The 16,902-nt window shown below is 55.7% G+C and overlaps 1 protein-coding gene across 2 annotated transcripts in view; it reads right to left on the bottom strand.

The window, feature by feature from the left end:
* ATP9A (ATPase phospholipid transporting 9A) overlaps nucleotides 1-16,902 on the bottom strand; it is a 134,421-nt gene that overhangs the window by 100,350 nt on the left and 17,169 nt on the right. For both annotated transcript variants that reach the window (XM_070051684.2, XM_070051688.2), the window contains exon 2: nucleotides 2,600-2,744. In XM_070051684.2, the coding sequence (XP_069907785.1) occupies nucleotides 2,600-2,744 (145 nt within the window). The remainder of the gene's footprint in view (nucleotides 1-2,599; nucleotides 2,745-16,902) is intronic.

Raw genomic sequence — 16,902 nt, 5'->3', positions numbered from 1 at the left:
CACACCGCCCCTCTCACGGGAGGCTTCAACACTCCCGTGTGTCATTTAGGAAAACACATAAGGATACCCAAAGTGTCACTGGTAAAAGTAAAAAACTGGGGGCCGGCACTGTGGCGCAGCGGGTAAAGCCACTGCCTGCAGTCCCAGCTTCCCATATGGGCACTGGTTCGAGACCCGGTGGCTCTACTTCTGATCCAGCTCTCTGTTATGACCTGGGAAAGCAGCAGGAGATGACCCAAGTCCTTGGGCCCCTGCACCCATGTGGGAGACCCGGAAGAAGCTCCTTGCTTAGGATCAGCACAGCTCTGGCTGTTGCAGCCAATGGGGAGTGAACCAGCAGGTGGAAGACCTCTCTCTCTCTCTCTGCCTCTCCTTCTCTGTGTAACTCTGACTTTCAAATAAATAAATAAATCTTTTAAAAACTATTTAAAAAGAAAAAAGTAAAAAACTGAATAATGAACACCATGATTGGGGCAGTGGTTACCACCTGGGGGGCCCACAGGGGGCGCCACCTGCGTCCTCTGCTGGTTCTTTGGCCACACGCCTGGTCCAGGCAGGGCCCTCAGAACGCCGCTCAGGAAGCGGCTTTAGCGGGAAATGCTCTCGCCCTGAAGCTTCAGTCCGAGGAGAGACACATTCCATGGCTGGCGCTCACCACTACAAGCGGATGGAGTGGAACGCGCCCGGGAGGGAGGCTGACCCCCCTGGGCGGTTCTGCCCAAGGCCAGATGGGCAGAGACCTCAGGTGTGCGAGGCCACAGCAGTGCCTGCAGTCCCACGGGCGACTCAGGTGGCCACGCACCCCCGAGGGCGCAGCCACGGCGCAGGGGTGGCCTGGTCTGCAGCACACTCGCCCTTCCCCTGACCTAAGACACCGAGGTGGGGGAGCGAGGCGCTGCGGGCACAGGAGCTACCCACAAAGTCCCAGACGCCGCGACAGGGGCGGGTGTTTGGTGCTGCGGCTTGGGAGGCCCATAACCCATCCCAGCTTCCAGCCAACACACACCCTTGGGGCCACACCCCACGGTAGGAGACCCGTGCTCAGCTCCCAGCTGTCGTGGGCATTTGAGGAGCAAACCAGAGGATGGAAGATCTCAGTCCACGTCTCTCTGCCTCTGTCTCATCTGGGTGTGTGTGTGTGTGTCTGCCTTCTAAATAAATAAAATAAATAAATATTTAAAAACTACACAGTCATCCCTAAAAAGAATTCCAATCGACCTGAGCCGCAGGGCGCGTGTGCCTCTGTTCTACTGTTCCCAAGGGACCCGGCTGCTGCCGATGTGTGTGGGGGCCGCGCCCGCTGAACCAGACAGTTAACGCACACTTCAGAGGGAGGGGCAGCAGAGCACGTGCCCACGTGCCCACGACTCTGCATAAGGCAATGGGAGACCGGAAGAAGCTCCCAGCTTCTGATCAGCCCAGCCCTGGGCCTTGCTGCCACCCAAGAGTCAACTAGCGGATGGAAGATCTCTCTTTCTCTCTCTCCCTCTCTGTAACTCTGCCTTTCAAATAAATAAATCTCAAAGAGAAAGAGAGAGAGAGAAATTCTGTCTAGATGGTAGGATTAAAAATTTTGGGGGGCTAGTGCTGTGGCGCAGTGGGTAAAGCTGCCACCTGCAGCACCAGCATCCTATACAGTGGTGCTCCACTTTCTTTTTTTTTTTTTTTTTTTTTGACAGGCAGAGTGGACAGTGAGAGAGACAGACAGAGAGAAAGGTCTTCCTTTTGCGGTTGGTTCACCCTCCAATGGCCGCCACGGCTGGCGCACTGCGGCCCGCGCACCGCGCTGATCCGATGGCAGGAGCCAGGAGCCAGGTGCTTTTCCTGGTCTCCCATGGGGTGCAGGGCCCAAGCACTTGGGCCATCCTCCACTGCACTCCCGGGCCACAGCAGAGAGCTGGCCTGGAAGAGGGGCAACCGGGACAGAATCCGGCGCCCCGACCGGGACTAGAACCCGGTGTGCCGGCGCCGCTAGGCAGAGGATTAGCCTAGTGAGCCACAGCGCTGGCCCAGTGGTGCTCCACTTTCAATCCAGCTCCCTGCTAACGCACCTGGGAAAGCAGAAGATGGCCCAACTTCTTGGACACCTGTACCTGCATGGGAGACCTGAAAGAAGCTCCTGGCTCCGGGCTTCAGATCAGCTCAGCTCTGGCCGTTGCAGTCATTTGGGGAGTGAACCAGTGGAATGAAAGACCTCTCTCTCTCTCTCTCTCTCTCTCTCTGTCTCTCTCTCTGTCTCTACTTCTCTCTGTAACTCTTTCAAATAAATAAAACATGTACATCCATCTCCCACCTTCCCTGTATTGCATATGTGGCTTTGGGGGTATGTTCTTCTTCCATGTTTTGGTTCTAAAGCCCAACAGACCAAGCACACATGAACTTATTCTGTGTGGACAGGGGACATGCCATGGCCTTACGGACAGCAGGCAGCCCCTGCAGGTGCTCCGGCCAGGGAGGATGGGCGTTCAGTGGCTGGAGTGGCACAGGAGACACAAGCTGTTCACAAAATCTGCCAGGGACCTCCGTCTTCTAAGACTGGCAGCACCACATAAATTCATGGTGGAAAAGAGAACAAGGTGTGGCTTACGCTGGCACCTACCCCAGGAAGAAAGGTGAAGAAATTGTACTTCTGGTTGTTGATAACATTTCGAGGATACCTCTGGTCCCTCTTCTCGGGGTGCCCCAACCAGACCGTGCGGGGCCTGGGGTCCCCTCTGCCGCAGCATCTCAGCCACTCACAGCACCTGTGGGAAAGACACACCATCAAGGCCACGCCCACACTGTCCAGGCCACGCCCACACTGTCCAGGACATGCCCACACTGTCTAGGACATGCCCACACCATCCAGGACACTCCCTATCAAGGATATGATCACACCATCATCGAGGACACGCCCACATCATCAAGGCCACGCCCATACCATACAGGACACACCCTCATTGTCAAGGATATGATCACACCATCAAGGCCACGCCCATACCGTCCAGGCCACGCCTGCATCATCAATGTCATGCCCACATCATATAGGACATGCCTATATCATTGATGTCACGCCCACATCATCAAGGCCTTGCCCACATCATCCAGGACACGCCCATATCATCGATGTCACGCCCACATAATCAAGGCCGCGCCCACACCATACAGGACACACCTGATTGTCAAGGCCAAGATCAAACCATCCAGGCCACACCCACATAATCCAGGATACACCCTCATTGTCAAGGATATGATCACACCATCAAGGCCACGCCCACACCATCCAGGACACGCTCTCATCTGCCCATTCTTCTCAGAGCATTTTTTCCACACGCCCTGGCTGGGTCAGGACCACAATCAGGTTTGGGGCGCCACACTTCAGTGGCCTGGGGAAAACAGCAGAGGCTTCTAAGAAACTATGGTCCTGATAAAGAAGTCTTGCTGCGAAGCCCACAGGATTTATTCCAAAGAGCAGGATGATGCAAGCATTAAAAGATGTATGTTAAGAAAGTAAATATGCCACCACAAGCACAATTCCACATCTTACAGATGAGGGGGAAGCCCAGAACGGTGAAACAAAGCCGACACGTGAGACCTGGCTGGGTTTGGCCAAAGGCCAGCCACCACCCCTGCTGTGGAAGCCACAGAAACACCTCCTCATTCTATAAAGGAGAGGGGGCAAAATATGTCTTCTCCACCCCCTCCCCCCACTCCTCTTTTGAGTAACACACTGGAGGAGCAGGCGCAAGGCAACATCTCTGAGCCCAAGACAACCTGGAGGAGGGCTGTGCGCTGGCTGGCGACAGGCTGACCCCAAGCGCTCTCCCAGGTGGGCATCTCCTTGGCACCAGCTCCCCAGCCCCAGGCACCCGGCACCCAGGTTACTCTCACACAAGGCAAGGGAACAGCTGGGGACCTGGGCCACTGTGAGAACCTTTGAAAGGGGCAGCACCAGGAAGTTCATTGACAATTACAAGCTCCCATACTGCCCCAGCACAGAGGCTCAGACAGGACACAAGCCCAGCCCTGCCAGCCCAGGATGTCGCCAGCCAAAAGGAAACCAATCAGATGCGGCAACCACGACTCACATAACTACTTGTCTGCAGTGGACACTCCTTCTCCCGTTCCTCCTAGGGGCCAGGCACTGCTGGGCAAGCACAGTGCCCCAGCATCAGGAGACTAGCACGCTGCCTCGCACGCTCGCCGCCTGCTCACAGACGCAGACACAGCGCCCCTTCTTAAGAAACAGCACCCTGATTCCTGTTCTCAACACCTCCAGGAGTCACTTCGAGGAACACAGTCCTGCTGGCCTCCAGGAGTGCGATTCCTCCTCTCCCCACCCCTGCTCACGGGTTCAGAGCGGAAGACACTCACTGGAGACGGCGGTGTGGAGGGCTGGATGACGCGGGGAACGCAGGACGTGGGGAAGGGATGGAGGAAGCAAGGGGCGCACAGAACACACAGCACAGGCAGCACTGTCTGCAAAAGCTGTCCTGATGGTGATGCCAGACCCGGGGGGGGGGGGGGGAGGGGGCAGGAATCCTCACTCCCTCCTGTCATCATCAGGCTGCTGAGTCACGTTCATGGGTTTCGGTAAGCTAATGACAGAGTGCTACGACTCCAACTCCAGAGATGCTTATTAGTGAAAGCATTCAAAGAAATTCTCTCTCGGGATGGCAGGGTTAAAATTTATCTTGAGGAACAAGATAATGGGTGCAATGGGTTAAACCGCCACTGAAGGGGCTCTGCTTCCCATCCAGCTCCCTGCTAATGCCCCTGGGAGGCAGCAGGTGATGGCCAAGTGCTTGTTTCCTGCCATCCACGTGGGACACCAGAGGAAGCTCCTGGCTCCTGGCTTCAGACTGGCCCAACCCTGGCTGCTGCAGCCACTGAGGAGTGAACCAGCGGATGGAAGACTTCTCCCTCTGTCTCTCCCCACGCTCACTCTGCCTTTCAAATAAGTCGTATCTAAAGACACATGCACTTATTTTTCTAGATATTCTTACCTCCCAATTTTCCTATACCGAGAATGGAGGGAGCTCATAACTGAATGTTTTCGATGAAATAAGAGAAACGAGTTAAGAGGGCCACATCCCGCCATGCTATTTACTCGAACTTTTTCTGCTCTGTTTTGGAAGAAGGTCCGTGCACAAGCTACTCCTATTCGTTACTAAGTTACCAATGCATACACCTGCACAAAGTACCAGGAAGCTCGCTGCACACAGAGACCGCACACAAATCCAAGCACTCATCACGGGGCAATCGGCTAAACGAACAGAGATGCATGGAAATAGAACTCCCAGGAGCCTTCAAGGAAGCGGGTGGAGCTAAACACGAGATGGCCCCGTTCAAAAGACGAGGTCGACGGAAGAGCAGGGCTAAGAGGTACGTGCAGGATGCCAGTCTTTGCATGAAAGCGAGAGAAGACACACGCAGAGACGGGCTTGCAGGGGTAAGAAACGTCCAGCCAAGCTGACAGCCGGCCCGCTTCGGGAAGAAGGGGTAGGGGAGCGTCCCCTGGATATTCCTCAGTGACATCTGCATTTTTTACACTGTGCACGTACTGTCGAAGGGATGAAATGTTTTCTAGTTAAATTCGTAGTAGTATGCATGCATTTGCTGAGTTCAGTGGGGACTAAACGCTGGGCCTGCGGCCTTGCCCCTCCTTCCTCATAGTCTCACTGTGCGGCGGGATCAGGGTTTGGCACAAGACAACAGAAGGGCTTTGTATCAACTGAGCGCAGCCTCATCAACCTCAAAGCCAGCTCCAAAGGCAGAGTGATGAGAGAGGGAGACACAGAGAGAGACCTTCCATCCTCTGGTTAGCTCCCCAGATGCCCACCACAGCTGGGGCTGGGCCAGGCGGAAGCCAGGAGCCAGGAACTCCACCCTGGTCTCCCATGTGGGTGCAGGAGCACAGGCCCTTGTGGTCCGCTGTCTCCCAGGCAAACGAGCAGAAACCCACCCAGAGGCATGCGGTGGCTGAGACTCGAACCAGGCACGCTGATGTGAGAGGTGGTGTCCCACACGGCAGCTTGACCCACAGCCACGCCTGCAACCATCCAGGTCAGCTCCCTTAGCCCACGCGACTGCACCCCTTTCATTCACTTTCCACCTGCACTGAACGTAACTTGCACATTTCAGGGCAGGAGTAATTTGACTTCCAGGCAAACAGTATTTACTGAACACTCAATACTAACAATAATAGGGGCCGGCACCGCAGCTCGTCTGGTTGGGCCACAGCCAGCAACATCACCATCCCATGCCAGAGTGCCAGTTGGAGGCCCAGCTGCTCAGCTTCCTGCTAATGTGCCTACCAAGGCAGTGGGGGATGCCCAGGTGCACGGGCCCCTGCCACCCACGTGGGAGACCTAGACCAGGGTGGAGTTCCTGGTTCCTGGCTTCAGCCTGGCCCAGCACTAGCTGTTGTGGTCATTTGGGGGCGTGAACCAGTAGATGGAAGATCTTTCTCTCTCTGACGCTCAACCTTTCAGATAAATAAATCTTTTAAAAATAATAGCACAACAAGTAACCACAGCTCCTATAGGTTACACATTCATTCACCCAGGATCCCTAAGGCACTCCTGCAGGCACAGGGCAGCGCCTTCCAAAGTGAGCCCAACGCATCAGGACTTTCTTTTTTTTTAAGATAGATTTATTTATTTATTTATTTATTTATTTATTTGAAAGAGAGAGAAGAGAAGCAGAGAGAGAGACAGAGGTCTTCCATCCACTGGTTCACTCCCCAATTGGCCGCAATGGCTGGAGCTGTGCTGATCAGAAGCCAGGAGCCAGGGGCTTCTTCTGGGTCTCCCACACGGGTGCAGGGGCCCAAGGAATTGGGCCATCTTCCATTGCTTTCCCAGGGTATACCAGAGAGCTGGATCGGAAGTGGAGCAGCCGGGTCTCGAACCGCTGTCCACATGGGATGCCGGCGCTTCAGGACAGGGCATTAACCCACTGCGCCACAGCGCTGCCCCCACATCAGGACTTTCTGCCGCGGAGTTTGCAGTCTGGTGGAGGGAGACAGTCCACAACAACCCAAAAGCAAATGAGAGCCAGCGGAGAGAGGGCGTGGCCCTGGGGGCCGGAACAGGGCAGGGGCCGGAGCGACTGCTGGACTGAGCAAGCAGAAGCAGCAGCCACGCACTGGTGCAGTGCACCGAAGGCCAGGCGGGTGGGACCGCAAGGGGAAAGACCCGGATGTGGGACAGAGCCCGCACACACAAAGCACCCCGAGGGGTGAGCAGGGAGCCAAGGCACAGAGCGATGGCCTCAAGGCAAGGGGTCTGGAATTCATTCCTTGGGGCTCCCCAGCAACCGCAAGCAGGGGGAGGGCAGGATCCGGTCTGTACTTTGCAAAGTCCTCCCCACCCCCACCCTGAGGCGCTGGGCAGAGGAGAGGCTGTGGTGGACCAGGTGCAAGTGGTTAACCAGCACTGGCATTTCCCTGGGGAGTAACAAGATGTACTGACGTCAGCTGGCAATGGATGAGGGACCAGCGCTGTGGCGTAGTGGGCTAAGCCTCCACCTGCAGCACTGCCATACCATATGGGCACCAGTTCAAGTCCTGGCTGCTTCTCTTCCAATCCAGCTCTCTCCTGTGGCCTGGGAAAGCAGTGGAAGATGGCCCAAGTCCTTGGGCCCCTGTACCCATGTAGGAGACCTGAAAGAAGCTCCTGGCTCCTGGCTTCAGATCAGCTCAGCTCTGGCTGTCGTACCCTTTTGGGGAGTGAACCAACAGATGGAAGACCCTCTCTCTGTGTCTCTCCCTCTCACTGTCTGTAACTCTACCATTCAGATAAATAAATAAAAATCTTTAAAAAAAAAAATACAACTGTGGAATGGTGTATCTTAAACAGGTAGGCTGTAGGGGATGCGAACTCTATCTTAACCAGACTGTTACATTAATAACAAAAACACAGGGACAGAGGTCCATTTAGGAGGGCCTCCCACCATCTGGGCAAGCAAAGACAGCGGTCCAGACGCTGGGGGGTGGAGTGGATGATCGGCGTGTCGTAGATGTTGAAAAGCACAGTCTTGAAAAAATTGAAAAGAAAAACACGCTGCCTCTGAGCGTTCACAGCAACCCTACCAGACAGACGTCGTCATCGCCCCCATTTCACAGTAGAAAAACCAAGCCCAGATGACCTGGTGACTGCCCAGGATCTGCCACTGCACCTGCCACATCCACAGGGCATGGGAAGGCAGAGGTGGGGCCCAGCCCTGCCTGACCAGACCCAGAGCTACGAGCTCTCCACACCCTGCGCTGACATTAACGGCTCTGCACAGTTCTTTTGCAGTTATTTTCTTGTCAGTCTCTCAACATGTTTTTTTGTTTTGTTTTGTTTTTTGTTGTTTGTTTTGTTTTGTTTTGTTTTGTTTTGACAGGCAGAGGGGACAGTGAGAGAGAGAGACAGAGAGAAAGGTCTTCCTTTGCCGTTGGTTCACCCTCCAATGGCCGCCGCGGCCAGCGCACTGCGCTGATCCGAAGCCAGGAGCCAGGTACTTCTCCTGGTCTCCCATGGGGTGCAGGGCCCAAGCACTTGGGCCATCCTCCACTGCACTCCCGGGCCACAGCAGAGAGCTGGCCTGGAAGAGGAGCAACCGGGACGGAATCCAGCGCCCCAACAGGGACTAGAACCCGGTGTGCCGGCGCCGCAAGGCAGAGGATTAGCCTAGTGAGCCGCGGCGCCGGCCTCAACATGTTTGTAAATCACAAGGCTCTCTAAGGGCCATCAAGAGCAACTCTGGGGGCTGATGCAGTGGCACCTGCATCCCATATGGGCGCCAGGTCGAGTCCCCGCTGCTCCTCTTCCAATCCAGCTCTCTGCTATGGCCTGGGACAGCAGTGGAGGATGGCCCAAGAAGCTCCTGGGTCCTGGCTTCAGATCATCTCAGCTGTGGCCACTGTGGCCATTTGGGGAGTGACCCAGCGGAAGGAAGATCTTTCTCTCTGTCTCTCCCTCTCTAACTCTACCGCTCAAATAAATAAATAAAATCTTTAAAAAAAAAAAAAAAAAAAAAGGTGTGACTCTGCTGCACGTTCACTGGGAGCTGAACCGCCCACACCCAGCATCTCCGCCGGCTACCAGTTCCCCAGCTCTCCCGGCAGTGTCACAGCCTCCACAGTGAGCGCAGAGCTGGGATCTCTCAGCAGAGGGCGCTGGAGCGACTCTGCTGGAGCAAGAGGCTCCCTGGCATTCCAGGCTGGGAGGATGGGACAGCGGTACTGGTGAGAGGGCATCCAACATCAGTCTGCCCCCCGCACCAGCCCAGAAAGCACTGTCCCCTGGGGACATCTCCCAGCCCGACTGCGGGCTCTCACCATGGACCCCTGCACCCCGGGTCTCCTCTGCACTGGTGCCCCGACTTCCTCTCCTTACTCACCCCCCTAGGTTTGCCTCCCCTGGTCTTCCTGGGGCCAAGGACCTCCCAACAGAGACCCTCTGTGCTGTGTACTCCAGTCTCCTGTTCACACCATGCCCTGTTCACACCCCACAGGAACACCAGCTGTGCCTCACCCATCCCACCTACACGCCAAGGGCTGCCTCACCTGTGCACACCAACTCTGGCCCTGCCCTCCATCAGCCTGAAGCCCACATCTACAGCCTTGGGGAGGGGCCTCCTGGCCAGCATGGCCTTCCCTGGGTCCACCCTCAGCCCTAGACGACAGTATGGAGTTGTCCTGTCTCCCACACGTACTCTTTCATCACAGTTTATGGAGTCAGTGTCCTGCCATCTTCTTCCCACTGGGTTTAGCTGGGACCAACCCCACGTCTGAGCTGTCCGAGCTCTGGGCCTGACGATCCAGGCTTAGCCAGGCAGAGCCACTGTGGACACGGCAACTGGCTTGAGAAGAGCCAAGGAGAATCTTGGCTGGGATTTGGCCACAGACACCAGGAAAGTGCTCCTCACCCAGGGGTTGCTATGGTAGCAGCAAACAAGCCTGGGGCCGAGGGCAGCCACCCTGCTCCCATTCAGGCTGGAAGGTCAAGCAGGAGGAAGGGGAAGACGGAGACTCTGACCAACCTTGGGAGAGCGAGCGGGTGCCTCCTCTCCCTGGATGGCTCAGCTCTGTGAACCAACACAGTGGTACTGGTTTCACTGCACTTTGCTCGAGCCAATGGCGGCCACTGGAGCCACTATCTAAACCCTCCTGAGATTCCTGACTGCCTTGTGGCTTGAGCGGCCTCCAGGGCCGCTCCCCAACTTCCAGAGAGCTGCACCCACCAGGGCAACTTCTGCCAGCTGTGGCTACTGACGCTTCATCTAATCAGAGTCGACCAGTGCCGCATTCTCACTAGTCACCGTTAGTGCCCACGGCCACTTGTGGCCAGTTGCTATGGACTGGACTGAGCAGATCTAGAACATTCCATCCAGGCAGGAAGTTCTACTGGACAGCACTGATGGAGAGCACCCCTTCCAGGACATCTCTTTCTACCTCACTCCCTTTTAAGATTCATTTTATTTGTTTGAAGGGCAGAGTGACAGAGAGAGACAGAACAATCTTCTATCTGCTGCTTCACTTCCTAGATGGCCACCCACGGGTGGCAGGGGCCCAAGCACGTGGACTGTCTTCCACTGCTATCACATTACCTGCAGTGCCACAATGCCACCCACCCCTCCCCAACCTCACTCTTGAACTCATGCGAATGCCATGGGACACACATCTGAACCTCAAGAGGAAGCACTCACACCGTAAACTCTCCTAAACAGAACTTCCCAAACCTCAGACACACACCCACACCCACAAGGTCACTGCAACACTCCAGTTCCTCCATGACTGTATCTAAATGTGCATACCTTACACGAAGTGGTTCTTAACTACAGGCAACCTTGCTTGCCCCCGAGTGGGTATCTGGCACCGTCTGGAGACGCTTTTGTCACGACCACAGGACGCTACTGGCAGCTACGAATGGCGAGGCCAAGGGCACTGCTCAACATCTTACAAGGCACAGCCTTGCAAGAGAGAATGATCCAGCCCAAAGCGCTCGGTGCCCAGGCTGGGAACGCCTGCCGAGACAGTATTTGTAAACTCTGTGTTTTAAATGGACTCACGCTGCTCACCTAAAGGTGTTTTAAAAGGGAACCTCACGTCACTTCCATAAATGGAAAACAGTACCACTTAGTAAGCACCAGGGAACACCAAAGTCAACACAGCGAAAAGCAAACCACGGCGCCCAGGGCCAGCTGGACGTGGCGTTGGCCATGGCTCCCAGTCTCAGCCCGCCATGTCCTCCTCCCCTCTGAACTGCTCAGACGCCAGCAGGTGCCTGGCATCAGAAAGTGGCCAGGGGCTAGCACTGTGGTGCAGAGGGTTCAGCTGCCATTTGTGACACCAGTATGCCACATTGCATGGCCTGTTTGAGTTCTCACTGCCCCACTCCCTACCCAGCTCCCTGCTAATGCACCTGGGAAAGCAGCAGAAAATGGCCCAAGTGTTTGGGTCCCTGCACCCACATGGAAGACCCAGATGGAGCTCAGCTCCTGGCCCAGGCCCATGCCCAGCCCCATCCATTGTGGCCACTTGGAGAGTGAACCAGTGGACAGAAGATCTCTATCTCTGCCTCTCTGTCACTCTTTCAAATAAATAAAATAAACCTTTAAAAAGCCAGCCAGCCAGCCCGCCAGCCCGCCAGCCTGCCAGCCAGCCCGCCAGCCCACCAGCCTGCCAGCCTGCCAGCCAGCCCGCCAGCCCGCCAGCCCGCCCGCCAGCCTGCCTGCCAGGACAGGGCTGTGAACACTGGAGGAAATCTGAAAAGGAAGCAAGGGTCTCACTAAAGGTCTCAACACAACCTAGTTCCTGCCCAGAATTCTTTGAACTTGAACTCTGCAGCACCCAGAAACAGTGTCCACCCACATTGCTGGACCTGCCGCTGTGGAGTGGAATCCTTGAGCTTGGTAGGCGACCACCAGGTTCCCCGTCAACCTCGGGATGTGTGGCCGCCACACCCTGGTTGTCTAATCGGTGGCGTTCAGGGCCCACCTGGAGGTCTCCAAGGGGTCCCTTCCCAGAGCCGTGCTGTTATGTCGACGTCACGGACAATGCTCTTGTTTCTTTTTCCCTTTTTTTTTTTTTAAAGATTTATTTTGCTTATTTAAAAGGCAGAGTGAGAGAAAGAGAAATCGATCTATCTTGCACCTTCTGGGTCACTCATCAAATGACCACAACAGCCGGGTCTGGGCCAGGCTGAATCCAGGAACCAGGAACTCTATCCAGGTCTCCCTTGTGCAGGAACCAAGCACCTGGGCCACCCTCCACTGCTCTCCCAGGCACATCAGCAGGAAGCTGGACCAGAAGTGAAGCAGACAGGCCTCCAACCAGCACTCACACAGGATGCTAACCTCACAAGCAGCGGATGGAGGTGAGAACTTGCAAGTGCAGCTTTAAAACAGTAGAGCTGGCAGGTGAGAGAAGGAACAGCTTAACCCTGACAGGCCCGGGTGCAAATCCCAGCCAGGCTCCACCGGCCTCTGCGTTTTGGGCCACTCAGCTTCAATTCCCACGTTTCCTATCTACACAATGACAACAATAACGCCTGCCTTGCTGAATTCCTTTGAGGATCTGAGACTTCTGTATGAATTGAGTCCAGGACAGAACCTAGGCCGCATCATACCCATTCAATTAAGGACATTATTTCCCTTAAGCTGTATTTCCAGATAAAAAAAAGAAAACATTTTAATAAATGTCATAATATTAACCTAAAAAAGAAAACATGAAGCAACTTTCTCACTGATCAGGCTGGCACTGGTTCCAAGCAACCTGGAAAAGCAAACATTATGGGGGATGGGCTAAGGCAACAATGTTTCTGCAAGGCGGAGCTGACCTTCAGGGAAGCAAGCCTCTGCCCCCAGTCCTGTGATCAGCAGGCACCCTGTGGATGTTTGCCGAACGCCACGCTCTCAGGAAGCTGGAGCACCCAGGAAAAAATAAATGGTCTCAACATCGACACTGGGCAGCCCCAGGAAGGATATAAAGACAAGTTAGGGCAGGGTTTGGCACAGCAGTTAAGATGTTGATGAGAGGGGCCGGCGCTGTGGCAAAGCAGGTAAAGCTGCCGCTCCAGTGCCGGCATCCCATATGTGCGCCAGTTCAACTCTCGGCTGCTCCACTTCCAATCCAGTTCTCTGCCATGGCCTGGGAAAGCAGTAGAAGATGGCCCAAGTCCTGGGGCCCTGCACCCACGTGGGAGACCTGGAAGAAGCTCCTGGCTCCTGGCTTCAGATTGGTGCAGCTCTGGCCACTGCGGCTAATTGGGGAGTGAACCAGTGGATGGAAGATCTCTCTCTCTCTGTTTCTACTCTCCCCCCATGCGAAAGAGAGGGAGAGAGGGAGGGAGGGAGGGAGGGAGAGAGGGAGAGAGGGAGGGAGAGAGGGAGAGAGGGAGGGAGGGAGCCTCCATCCAGCTCCTCCCAGCATCAGGGGCTTTCATCCCCACCCACCCTGCAGATGAGAATTTGCACCTGCAGTGGGTGAGGGCAGAGCCAGCGCCCCTGGCCCAGAGTGTGGAATCTGACAGCCGCCTCTGAACCGTCCAGAAGGCAGCCTAGGGAGGAATGACAGGAAAACATCAAAGTTCCCCGTGGCGTGGCCTGGGCCCACCTCTCTCCTCCCTCCACCCCTGCCGTGGAAGCTACTGCTGCACTTTGCAGCCATGAGCCACACACTGTGGGGTTCAAGGAGGCTACACAAACTCCCACAGTCCCAAAAGCAGGGGACACTGTTATCACGCCCAGGTTTCAGAGAGGGGCACTCACTGGCCAGAGATCATGTGACCAGTGACAGATCTAACTGGAGCCGGGACAGTCTGGCCTGAATCCACACTCCCGGCCGCTCAGGACTCCAGCAGGCACGCCCTGCCTGGAGCCTGGCCTCCACCAGGAACACCCTTCCCTTCCCCGCCCCCATGGAGGCCTGGAAGCAGCTGCAGGGTTGTGCCACCTGGGCGTGGCCCCGGCACGGAAATGCATCCCAAGGTGCCTGTCAGGTTGGTCCTGGGAAAGAGGTCACCTTTAGAGCGCGGAGGTCGGTGCCGGCAGCTGAGCAGGACCCGGCTGCACAGCGGACTGGGCACACGGCGGCACAGACTATCTCTGGTCTTCCTGCTCAGGTGCCGCCACCCCAGGCTCCAACCCTGCACGGCAAACCCCATCTCGGCACGTCAGCCAGACGTTACTGCCTGGGCCCTGGTACCTACACGAGGTTTTGTCATGAGAAGCTGAACAGAGCAAGACTTGCTCTTCCCCATGCAGCAAGGACTCGATGACTGCCCGCAGACTCCGAGCACATCCTAAATAACCACCCAACCCGCTGCCAGAAGTGGGACGCTCACCCAGGACCCCAGCAGAGTGCTGACTGGGACACAGCAGGTGCACTCAAATCCTAGCCCCAAAATGTGGGGAAAGCCACACTCCTGTGGGTGCAAAACGGCAGAGCCCCTCCAGAAAACCACTCAGCAGCGTCCACCTGCAGCCCCTGGACGCTCAGGCACTCCATTTGACCCAGCCCACAAAACCCCCACACGGCGGGAGAGTGTGTGCATCAACATACACCCTGCAGGAGCTGGCACTGTGGTGCTGTGGGTTAAGCTGCCGCCTGTGACACCACCATCCCATAGAGGTCCTGGTTCAAGTCTCGGCCACTCTACTTCTGATCCCTGCTCATGGCCTGCAAAAAGTAGTGGAAGGTGTAGCCCAGTACCTAGGACCCTGCCACCTAAAAGGGAGACCTGGATGAAGCTCCTGGCTTCAGCCTGGCTCAGCTCCGGTTGCTGCAGTCACTTGGGGAGTGAACGAGCGAATGGAAGCTGTCTCTCTGTCTGAAACTCTTCCAAAAAAATTGTTAAATCTTAAAAAAAGGCTGGCGCCACGGCTCAATAGGCTAATCCTCCACCTGTAGCACCGCACACCGGGTTCTAGTCCAGGTTGGAGTGCCGGATTCTGTCCCAGTTGCTCCTCTTCCTGTCCAGCTCTCTGCTGTGGCCCAGGAATGCAGTGGAGGATGGCCCAAGTCCTTGGGCCCTGCACCTGCATGGGAGACCAGGAGAAGCACCTGGCTCCTGGCTTTGGATCAGTGCTGTGTGCTGACCGCAGCGGCCATTGGAGAGTGAACTAACAGTAAAGGAAGACCTTTCTCTCTGTCTCTCTCACTGTCCACTCTGCCTGTCGAAAAGGAGAGGAGAGGAGAGGAGAGGGGAGGGGAAGGGAGGGGAGGGGATCGGAGGGGAGGAGAGGGAAAAATTCTATATTTAAAAAAAATCTTAAAGGGCTGGCGCCGTGGCTCAATAGGCTAATCCTCTGCCTTGTGGTGTCGGCACACCGGGTTCTAGTCCCGGTCGGGGCGCCGGATTCTGTCCCGGTTGCCCCTCTTCCGGGCCAGCTTTCTGCTGTGGCCAGGGAGTGCAGTGGAGGATGGCCCAAGTCCTTGGGCCCTGCACCCCATGGGAGACCAGGAGAAGCACCTGGCTCCTGCCATCGGATCAGCGCGGTGCGCTGGCCGCAGCGCACTGGCCGCGGCGGCCATTGGAGGGTGAACCAATGGCAAAGGAAGACCTTTCTCTCTGTCTCTCTCTCTCACTGCCCACTCTGCCTGTCAAAAAAAAAAAAAAATCTTAAAAAAAAAATAAGATACCCTCTGTAGACTAAGTTACAACTTACAGCAGCACAGATGAACCAATACCACGTCACTGAACAGCCACTCATTACAGACAGGTCAGAAGGAAAAAACCTAAGTGCTAAACCACGGGAGGCACGGCTTGAAATCGTTCCAGCTCCTGCGTCTGCAACGCCTCCCAAAGAGGAACTGGGACTTAGCAAAGGATGAAGATAAAGCCCCGGTGTTCAGAGTCCCCTGTGGGGGTCCCAGCCTATTTCTGAGGATGGGGTTGGGTGTGGGGGAGGCCCTTCCTGGGCCACACTGCCTTCTCTGGCTTCCCCATAGGGGGTTCATGCCTAGCAAGGCCCCTGGTCTATCACTAGGCACAAAACTCAGACACTGGGGCCGGTGCTAAGGTGTAGTAGGTTAAACTTCTACCTGCAGTGCCGGCATCCCATATGGGTGCTGGTTCACGTCCCAGCTGCTCCTCTTCCAATCCAGCTCTCTGCTGTGGCCTGGGAAAGCAGTGGAAGATGGCCCAAGTGCCTGGGTCCCCACACCAGTGAAGCTCCTGTCTCCTGGCTTTGGATCAGCCCAGCTTCAACCATTGCAGCCATTTGGGAAGCAAACCAGAGGATGAGAGACCTTTTTCTCTGTAACTCTACCTCTCAAATAAATAAATAAAAATATTTTTAAAAATAAATGTTTTTTAGGCCAGCACCACGGCTCACTAAGCTAATCCTCCGCCTTGCGGCGCCAGCACACCGGGTTCTAGTCCCAGTCGGGGCGCCGGATTCTGTCCCGGTTGCCCCTCTTCCAGGCCAGCTCTCTGCTGTGGCCCAGGAGTGCAGTGGAGGATGGCCCAAGTGCTTGGGCCCTGCACCCCATGGGAGACCAGGAGAAGCACCTGGCTCCTGCCATCGGATCAGCGCAGTGCGCCGGCCGCAGCGCGCCAGCCGCGGCAGCCATTGGAGGGTGAACCAACGGCAAAGGAAGACCTTTCTCTCTGTCTCTCTCTCTCACTGTCCACTCTGTCTGTCAAAAAAAAATTTTTTTTAATAAAATAAAAAATAAATGTTTTTTAAAGGGCACGTCGCTCATGCAGCCTACGTTTTGTAGGGTAGACAGGAAACAATGAAAAACAAAACACAAATAAGCAAGAGTATGCGCGCGGATGCTGGCTCCTTCACAGTGGGTGGTCTAGGACTTCGGAAGAGAAAACCCAGGTCAGACCTGGGAGGCAAGAGGCCGGCAGCCATGGGACCCAGGGAGGTGACTGAACCCCCTGAGCCTCCGTTTCCTGGATACCGGAGTAACCCCAGCAG

Source organism: Oryctolagus cuniculus, chromosome 11 (assembly GCF_051225735.1).
Source record: "Oryctolagus cuniculus isolate XC-2025 breed Fujian yellow rabbit chromosome 11, ASM5122573v1, whole genome shotgun sequence".
NCBI classification, from domain to species: domain Eukaryota; kingdom Metazoa; phylum Chordata; class Mammalia; order Lagomorpha; family Leporidae; genus Oryctolagus; species Oryctolagus cuniculus.
The sequence above is the reverse complement of the archived record's forward strand: the minus strand, read 5'-3'. Positions and strand labels throughout refer to the sequence as shown.